At 41.4% G+C, this 10,478-nt stretch overlaps 1 protein-coding gene across 1 annotated transcript in view; it reads left to right on the forward strand.

Annotated features, from left to right (window-relative positions):
* Nucleotides 1–3,478, forward strand: part of LOC137291161 (multiple epidermal growth factor-like domains protein 10) — a 33,935-nt gene extending 30,457 nt beyond the window's left edge. The window contains exons 8-10 of the mRNA XM_067822451.1: nucleotides 1,497–1,643; nucleotides 1,742–1,891; nucleotides 3,366–3,478. Of these exons, the coding sequence (XP_067678552.1) occupies nucleotides 1,497–1,643; nucleotides 1,742–1,891; nucleotides 3,366–3,478 (410 nt within the window). The remainder of the gene's footprint in view (nucleotides 1–1,496; nucleotides 1,644–1,741; nucleotides 1,892–3,365) is intronic.
* The last annotated feature ends 7,000 nt before the right edge of the window (nucleotides 3,479–10,478 follow it).

The following is a 10,478-nucleotide window of genomic DNA, read 5'->3' on the forward strand; positions in this document are numbered from 1 at the left end:
GTAGTCTGGAAACCTTTTCTAAATCCTGCTCTGGAGCTAAAGTATTTTCTCTCGTGGCCCAAATTGATAACCTGTTGCAAATTATTTTGGCGAATATCTTCGATGCCACTTCAAGAAGGGTAATTGGTCTGTAGTTGCCTGGTTCATTAGGATCACCTTTCTTGTATATCGGGATAATAATTCCAAACGTCCACTCTTTAGGGTAATTACCAGTCTGTAGAATTATATTAAATAATAATCTAAGCATCTCATAGCACGCAGACGGTGCATATTTGTGAAACTCAAGGGGTATTCCGCTGAAACCTGGGGCTTTTCCTGGCTGCATATCATTAATAGCTTCAGTAATTTCTTCATGTGAAATAATTCTATCGAGAAAGTCATTATCAACTGTACTGTCGATAAGTTCGTCATTAATAGAGTCAATAAAGTCAAAGACAAAAGCATAAAAGTCTTGTTCGCTGTCTGCAAAGTTTGTACCCTGAAATAATGAATAAAAATGTTCATTCCAATCTGCGCATGAGATATTATTACGTTGTGTATTAAATGATTTAAAATAAGACCAAAATAGTTTACTGTCTTTGGATAGTAGACGAAGGACAGTAAACAAGTAGAATATCACAGTGAGAGTTAAAACTAGCCTTGAAAGTGAAACCTAATATCACCATACAATTTCGACAAATGCAGTATAAAAGCAGGCTCTAGATCGCCAACAACAGAAGGTAGATCACCATACTAGAGACCACGGGAACTTCCAGGACCTCTGCTACTTGCACTAAGACATGTTATAACGTGCAGTAAAGTAACGTATTCAATTTTCGTTGAGTTTGTCTGAAAATAAACATTGCCAAAAAGCAGTAAACAAGGGCGCTGAAACACAGTAGCAACATGTTTAATTCACATACTCAAACACAACAGCCTAGTACAGTGGAAGACACACCTCCCATGCAGCTTGTGGCAACATTTCCTTTAAAAGAAGCTACAGACAGTATTGAAGCCCCACAACTTCTTCACCATGCCACAACGCAGACTGTTAAGCGTCCATGACAGAAACAAGTGCATTGCATGGGTACAGGATGGTGACGCCATAAGAAGTGTTGCTCACCCTCTTCACCCTCTACATTTAATTAAGAAATGTTTCCCTCAGTCACTCAGACTGAAGGACAGGTTCCAGGCCACTGGCAGAGTAAAGGACAGATCTCGCTCTGTAACACACAGAAAAAATCCATCAAAAACAGATATGTTGTGCGACAAGCCCCTCGGAATCCAGTCACAAATGCCAGTGCACAGGTGCAACAAGCTGGAATGGAAGTCTGTCTTCCACATGCTCTAGGCTGTTGTGTTTGGGCGTTTGAATTAAACTTGGTCCTGGTGTGTTTCACCATCTTGATTTTCACTGTTTTGGACATATTTCATTGTTTCATTACAACCCGTTTCTACACATGTGATTGAGTATGTTCACAGGTTAAGGTATAGCAGCGCGTGTCATTTATTCACAGAATGTCTTCGTTCCTACGGTGACGGCTGTTCCAAATATTGCTCCGACAGGAAGTGCGCCGAGTCCTGGTCAGACAGTTGTGATCAAGTGAGCGGGATGTGTGAAGATGGTTGCAGAGGCGGTTGGAAGGGTATTGACTGTACAGAAGGTTTGTTGTCAGTCCTGATGTTTGCGGTGTTGTGATTGTGACGTATGGAACTATGTTAAAAAACACAATTACGTATGCTTCAATTCTATACTTTTCAGCATGTATCCAGGGAGTTGAGTACGGAGCTAACTGTGTGGGCAACTGCAGAGCCCGGATGTGCGAAGAAGAGGTGGATGTCTGTCCGCGGGATACGGGAAGATGTGAATCAGGCTGTCAGTCAGGGTGGAAAGGACAAGACTGCACTCAAGGTAGGAAACAAAAAACAATGTGAAAATCTGAGAACATGCTCATGAAACCGTAAAGTATTACATTTACTCTAAAATAGATAAACCCAAATACAAGTATAACATACGTACAGGCTTTAGCCAGATATACATGGATTGAAATTATTATTCTTAACCGTTTAGTGTTACTTCATGTTAAAACATAGAAGATTATTCACATTTAATAAAGAAATATTGTGATTGTTAAAGTTGATATGAAGTAGTATGTAAACCGTTGAAGGGAAATTTAATGATAACTGTTGACGTCCTGTATCTTTTCCTGTCAAATGTGTAATATGTATTTGTTTTCTTTCAGTTGTTTGTTACTTGAAGCCACAATCATCAATATTTCAGTTGTATGACTGCAAACTACAATCGGCAGTTGGGGGTTTCAGTATCATATTCGACGCTGTGTCTAGAGTACAATGATGATTTGCATCAAACATGCCAGCTAGCACTAACCCCTGATCCCGTTAACCACAACTTGGTCTGCTGAAGACCAAGATAAGGGAAATTTAATGTTAACTGTTGACGTTCTGTATCTTTTCCTGTCACATGTATGTTTGTTTTCTTTCAGTTGTTTGTTACATGAAGCCACAATCATCAATATTTCAGTTGTATGACTGCAGAATGTAAACAGTCTGGAATAGACAATTTGGAGTTTAAACATCATGTTCGACGCTCCGTTTGGGGTACAATGATGTGCATCAACCATGCCAGCCTGCACAAACTCCTGTTAACCACAACTTGGTCTGCTATTCTATCCCGGATACCCAAGGGTCATAATTTAGGAAATCAATAATCTATACAACGGTGCAAAGACTTCGACATTATATATATATAACATTCAACCCCTTAGGGTTAGGGTTAACATTCAACCCCTTATATAACATTCTGCCCACAAATGATAAACTGAGAGTGAACCGACGCCATTGTCAAGAGATATATGAACAAAAAATGAAGAGAAAATGTGTGTCTTTTCCAAAGTATAGGTAACTTGATAAAAATATTGCCTTAAAGGAAGACATACTCACCCAGTAGTGACCAGCAGATTATGGACATTGAACGCACAGTTGTGTACTTGTTGCGATTTCCAAGATGCAGTGAAGGATTACAATGTTCGGTGGAAGTCCTCCTTCCCGATCTTCACTAGCCTTTGCATATATGACTGGTGAATGTCACAATGCGGTCACAATGTTATTTTCAACAAAGATTTCCGTATAGAAGTGTTTTATTTTGACGTTCCAGCAGGACAACGGTTTATAAAGGACCTCTCATCTGTTACAGGTGCCCTAGATGACAACAATATAGCACATCTTATCTGTTACAGGGATCCTAGATGACAACAGTATAACACCCCTCATCTGTTACAGGGATCCTAGGTAACAACAGTATAACACATCTCATCTGTTACAGGGGCACTAGATGACAGCAGTATAACACTTCTCATCTGTTACAGGTTCCCTAGATGACAACAGTATAACACATCTGTCTGCGGGCTTGTTGGGAGCTCTATCAATGCTGGTATTCATGGCTTTAGTGATGGGCGCGGTGTGTCTATGGAGGAAGTAGACATACGTCAAGTAAAGTGCATTGTTATATGTGAATATTGGTGTTCGGTGTACAAGCAATACAATTGATGTTGCAATTGATGTTGCATCTGAGGCAGATGTGTGACTAGATATTAACAACTCTGGAGCTGTGTGATTATACAGAACCAATTGTTTCACAGAGAGAACTGTTAAGTTAATACATTACTCAAATTTTCCAAGGCTTAGTACTCTAAAATAATTACGTGGATGTATCAATCTAAAATAAGACATCTACATGTATTTGTTTCAAATGCCAGGGGCGACAATGGGAGAAGACATGTTGAATGAACAAAGGCCCGATGCAAAGTGCTGCACAGTGTCAACTTGCAGCATGTGATCAGCCACTAAAATGTCTGAACCAGAAATGTTAAAAAAAGTCCCCACTTCACAAATTCACGCTAATTCGAAAGTATTTGATCCATGTGATGCGTGGCACTGTCGTCTAATGATCTTAGAAAATGACTGCATGGCTGGCAACTGAAGACTGATCAACTCTATAGTAAGTGCATTGCCGAGTTGCCATATGCGACATAGCGTCTTTCAAGGATCATGAACAACTGGTGGCGTCTGTATCAATGAGGTATTGCAAACGAGCTGGCCATCCATGCAGGTATCCTGCATCACCGACTCTGCCAAAGTGAGTTCGTGCAGTATACGATCAATGTCATACACATTCATTTAAACGTATCTGTGCTACTATGTGTATGTCAGATTGTTAAAAGATATCACTCATTGAACGGATTTATGCACAACCACGCACAAGCAACCAGGCAGATTTCTTTTGCAGGAATGGCGAGAACAAGTCCAGCACAAGTGAAAGCGCGGCGGGTTTGCAACCTTCTGCGCCTAAGACAGCGCAGAATCGTGAATACGATGCCATATCGGGAAGTCAGTATGCCACGCTGGACGGACGGTCACCGGACATGTATGAGTCACTGAGTGTCTCAGGTGTATATTCCAACAGCCAGGCTCACATCTAAAACTACATAAGACACAGCTGAGGAAGGATGGGGTGGCAGCAATGCCCACGCCGGAAATAATGGCGACATGTTGACACTCAAATGTGATGTGTGATGATAAAACTATAAAACATTGGCATTGTTGTCAGCCAAGTAGTTTGATGTTACGTTGAAGAACACTGTTTAGATTTGCTACAAAGGACATTGTTTTAGCAGAATACAATTGGTGCTCTTTATTAATACAGTAATTACCACCAACGTTTACTGACAGCATATGATTCATGATGTGTTGACTATTAAGGGAATTGTGAAGAAACGACTCTGGGATAATTACTTGTGTTTTTTAACACCTACATGATAAGGATTGTTTCTAAACGCAGAATATCAATGTTGAGGTCATGCCTAAATGTCAACTATGGATTTCTTTCAGGTTTCCGTTTGTCTCTGACACCAACTGGTCCTCGATAGTTGTATGCAGAGACAGTATCAAGAGTAGAGTCTGGCTCTGTCGAAATGACACCTTTACATACACGTCAGATATTTGATGGGCTCAGAATCAGGAGCGAGGCATTTTAATTTTACGGTGTTCTTTTCTGTTGTTTTTATATATACGTATCAAGTACATGCTTACTAAAACTACTCAGTTGTAGGCAGGGCCTAGGTTTATTTTCAGTATAATGGATATATACATATACATTTCTTATGATTGTAGAAATGTTCTTTTAATCATTACATTACATGGAACAGGAGCAGTTTTGCTTAATAAATACATCTTTTTCCTTACTGGTTGTAGTTATATTTTGTTTTCAATGAGGACTTCATTCAGACAAATTAAGTTCTTCTCCCACAACTCCGCCATGGGGACCTCCCAGTCACCCCGACAGTCGGAATTTGCTGACATTAAATGTTTTCTCAGAATAAATACTGATGATGAATGCAGTAGTTTCTTCATGGGCACTTACAGACCGGCAGAAATCTATCTTTGAAAATACCGCGGACATTTCTTATCGCACTTTGAGCAATAAACGACACAAAACATGACTTGCAGACTTCAGACTTCTATTTCTGCTACCCCAAAGGACCTTGTGACACCACCACCACCACCACCAACAACAACAAAACAGTATCTGAGTTAAACGACACAAGCAGACAGGTGACCTTTTGTACCTTAGTCAAATCAGCATACATTCGAGGACGAGAATAGAGAAGAACTAACCATCTTCCTTCCACAGCTGAACTCTCTTCGTTGACCCCAGACACCATGATGCCTGAGAGCAAAAGGGGCAGCTGTGTGATCCCGAAGACCTAATACAAAAACCTCAACAAAGCTGACAAATGCATTATATTTATAGCTAGTGCATTTTGACAACCAAATAACCGTGCACATACATCAACACGCTGTCATAACAACGATAACGGGTTAGTTACGACACTTCATGAGTCGTCTTGTTATCCTAAACTTTTCATAATAATACTTTCTCTTTTACCATTTATTTGGGGCAGTAGGGATGGTCGACTTCTTAAAGCATTCGCTGGTTACGCGGAGGACCCGGGTTCCATTCCCCATAAGGGTGCGATGTGTGAAGGCCATTTCTTGTGTGCCTAGCCGTGATATTGCTGGAATATTGATAAAAGCAGTGTAAAACGTAGCCAAAACTAAACACTTGCTGCAGAGCTGTCACTATATTTCACCACATCATCTCACCAACAGACATACTGCATGCAACTAAAGTTCCCAATACATGATATTAACTGACTAAAATAGTATTGCGCTTGTACACCTTACGTCACATATGTAGATGTACAGCTGTGTTTGTACGACATATTTCATCGCCATGTGGTTGTTTCCCTTCTGTAGATGGTAGCTAACTTGTTTCCCTTTTGTAAATGGTAGCTAACTTGTTTCCCTTTTGTAGATGATAGCTAACTTGTTTCCCTTTTGTAGATGATAGCTAACTTGTTTCCTTTTTGTAGATGATAGCTAACTTGTTTCCCTTTTGTAGATGATAGCTAACTTGTTTCCTTTTTGTAGATGATAGCTAACTTGTTTCCCTTTTGTAGATGATAGCTAATTTGTTTCCCTTTTGTAGATGGTAGCTAACTTGTTTCCCTTTTGTAGATGATAGCTAACTTGTTTCCCTTTTGTAGATGATAGCTAACTTGTTTCCCTTTTGTAGATGACAGCTAACTTGTTTTCCTTTTATAGATGATAGCTAACTTGTTTCCCTTTAGTAAATGATAGCTAACTTGTTTCCCTTTCGTAGATGATAGCTAACTTGTTTCCCTTTTGTAGATGATAGCTAACTTCGTTTTGTTTTAAACTTTCACTGTCCCATGTTGATCACACGGTTCAATTTTCATGACTTGTGTCAGCTGCTCAAATCTAAATATAAGCGTTGAAAGCTTGACCCTATTTCCACAGACACTGTCTGCTCATTCGCTGCACTGTGTAATAGAGCTATACGGATGAAGGAGATGATCACTGACTCCCTGAATGTCAGACAACAACTTGAAGAAGTTACGACATGCAACATTACAAGACCAATAGGTCACAGTGGAATGGGGCCACGGGCGAGCTATTAGGGACAAGCACTCAAAGCCCAACATGTGTCCATGTATCAGGTAAATGTAGCGAAAGTAGGTATATTTCCCTAACATCTGGATTTCACATAACAAAACTGACGTGACTGACAAAGGGTTAAAATGTGCTGATGAAATGACTCTCACTTCTTTTTAACGTTCCAAGCCTTACACAAACCAAAATGGCCCCATCCGTCACTGAAACACAAACCCACCAATTACCTCTCCGCCATCCGGACAGGGATGAATAACGTGATAAATCAGCGTTTTCGACCCATATATAATGGAAGGACAAGAATATGTTCAGCTTTCTGTTTGTGTTGTATGGAGTGTGTCTACTTGGAACTCCATCTGATAACATTCCTGTGATGTTTCAGAGAACACAAAAAAAATTTCCTGCTTCGTTCACTCGGCAACATGGACGTCTCCGTGCACGGGGTGCTGCTCTGTGTCTCTATGCTGGACATGGTGTCAGGTAATGTCCCTACTTGAATCTACTTCCTGATTCGTGCACTGGGCAACATGGACGCCTCCGTGCACGGGGTGCTGCTCTGTGTCTCCGTGCTGGACATGGTGTCAGGTAATGTCTCTACATGAATCTACTTCCTGATTCGTTAGGCAATGTGGCTAAATTATTTGATGCCCGCGTTGACGAGATGTGTGCTACCAGCAAAGCAGGACATACATATAGTATTCCTGAGCCTGGCCTCTGGTCACTGGAGTAGAGTGATCGACAGGTGTAGAGTGATCCACAGGTGTACGGTGATCCACAAGTGTAGAGTGATCGACAGGTGTAGAGTGATCCATTAATCGAGAATTTACTTCCGTTTTGATAAGTACTCTGTTCTCTTGAATAATCGAGACTAGTTATTATCTGACGTGTCTGTTATTTAGTTTTACTTACTGTGCATGTTTGTTTTGGTTGGATGCGCGACGCCGCGTTTGTTGTTTAGAGCTGTCGACTTGAAGCTCGTGATTCGCAAATTGCATTGCCTGCTTGATGTGAGGGTCATACGTCGATTGTGAACAGATTATGATAACTTTGGCTACTTGATTAACGCATTTTTATTTGATAAATCGCCGTTTATGCGCCATGGACAGACTGCAAAGAGGAACTTGGGAAAGCAATGTAGCCCTGCAGATCTTATAATGTTCCTCGGAGCACAAAATCTTCTGTGTAGGGACGTTCTATACATAGTTTGACATTACTTACTACACGACATCTATATTAGATTGGTATGGAATATGTAAATGTACCTGAGTATACTAGAAGAAGATGGGATGTTTTCTGAAACAAATTTAGGATCACTCATCACAAATGGAGGAGATGAGACTGAGCATGTTTCATCTGATCAGCTTTGATGGTCGCAAGGAGGGTTTTCTGGCGTCGTTAGCGGTTACAATCGCGATCATGTTGAGATCATGTTGTACCTTTCTGCAAATACTGAGACGCTATAGTTCAGCAAGTCAAATCTTGCCCACGTGCTGAAATCAGTGATATGTAATACATGAATGTAATGCATTTTCGACAACATAACACCGTAATGTACGACCAATCATTGCTTGAGATCTAGACCAACACCCCTATTAATACACTTACTGTCTTAGGTACATGGAGGCAGCCATACCTCAGTCAATGCACATGGTGGTCACGTCCCATACTGACATTGTTAATGGAGTTGTGACGGGCGTGTTACCAGGAATGGACTGAAATTTTGTCTCTAGAAAACATAATCCAACGAAAATCCAATTGTTATATTGATATTGTCTACACCTGTGACATAAAGCTGCCATTTCTCGCTATCATAACTTCAGCCATTGCTACCTTAGTATTGTGAAGGGAGCTAAATATCAGGCTGGACATCACTTGGCGCGACACTGCACAAAACCAGTCCCACTATTAGATATTTGAGAGACGCAATGTTACTCGATGTGTTGATGTCACGTAATGTCGCTCTTCTACAAGCAGCAGTCACAATAGCATACATGTGACCAACAATTGCCACTGCCTGTCTCTGATATAATGGTGTGTTGCAGCGACCATGAGTGTAGTACACACGACTATCAAGAGGTGCCCATCCTCTGTAATGTATCTAGTGTATGACAGCCATCCTCACTTTACATACTCCATCCAGTGATGGTGACATTTCAACCACTTATATCATGTTGCAAACATATAACACGTGTGTCACGTTACAGGTATCTGCCCTGAAGGAACATACGGTTATCAATACGGTTACCAGTGTCACTGTCCTTTTGACAAATGCACTGCCACCTACGGCTGAGGCCTTGAAGATTGTGATACGGGTTAGTCAGGCCTGACATGTCCGACAGGTAAGATTAACTTTGACAATCAGTGTATGCAACAATAACCATACATGCTGAGACATCATTTGGCACCCGTGGCGAGCCACCTCCTCGTGTTGGGTGCTGGGCAATGCTGAGAGCTCGTCGACGCCCCCGTAGTGGACCCGGGGGGATATTTGGTCCACCAACCCGTTTGCCGAGGGTTGCGGCCCTGTGTCGGTGGAGGACGGGAATCTGGGGGTTGAGGGCACTGGGGGCCTGTAATCGTGCTCCCCTTGCTCAACACACCCCTTCGACCCTTACTTCACCTAGACGGGTGGTTAAATGGGCCCGGTTCAACCAATCGGCTGGTCATGCCGAGCCCTGAGCACTAAATTGCTCAATAACTATTTGGCTTGGACACAATGTTGACATAATTGGTTTTAAGTATATAATGTATGATATATGAATTTTCAAATTTGGTAAAATTTGCCTAGATGCTGGTGCCAGAAGGCGATGGCTCATGGGCCAATCTGGTAGACTGATTACTTGTTTAATCCTTCTGCTGGAGTATATCATCCCAGTATCCTTGGTGCTGCAGGCCGGAGATCCACTTGTAGATAGCATTGTCTTTATGATACTCGGTGGTGGGTGGGGAGCTGGGATGATGAATCTTATATACATTAACATGGAACCTGAAACCCCCCTGAGAAAAAAACGTCAGCTTGATAATGACCAAAGCACAAATGACAGTTATCGGCCATTGAAACAGGTAGACTATTGGCCGAGATTTCTAGTAATAGAATCTGTGGATAAAAAACCAATTAAACTCAATCCGTTTGCTGTTTCCAAAGCAGTGTATGGTATTGCAGGAGACGTGAAAAATATCAGGAGACTGAGATCTGGGTCGTTACTCATAGAATGTAGTAAACGACAACAAGCAACCAACCCGCTGTCAGTTGATACGTTGGCCGGATGCCCTGTTTTAGTGTCAACCCATCGCACACTGAATTCAAGTAAAGGCATGGTCAGGGATCGAGATCATCTTTTAGAGGACATGACGGAGCTTGACATCATGGTTGAACTGAAAGATCAAGGGGTCTCGCACGTGAAACGTTTTACGAAGCGTCAAAATTCTGAAGTAGTTCTCACAAA

The sequence above is a fragment of the Haliotis asinina genome, chromosome 7, assembly GCF_037392515.1.
Source record: "Haliotis asinina isolate JCU_RB_2024 chromosome 7, JCU_Hal_asi_v2, whole genome shotgun sequence".
In the NCBI taxonomy this organism is placed as follows: Eukaryota; Metazoa; Mollusca; class Gastropoda; order Lepetellida; family Haliotidae; genus Haliotis; species Haliotis asinina.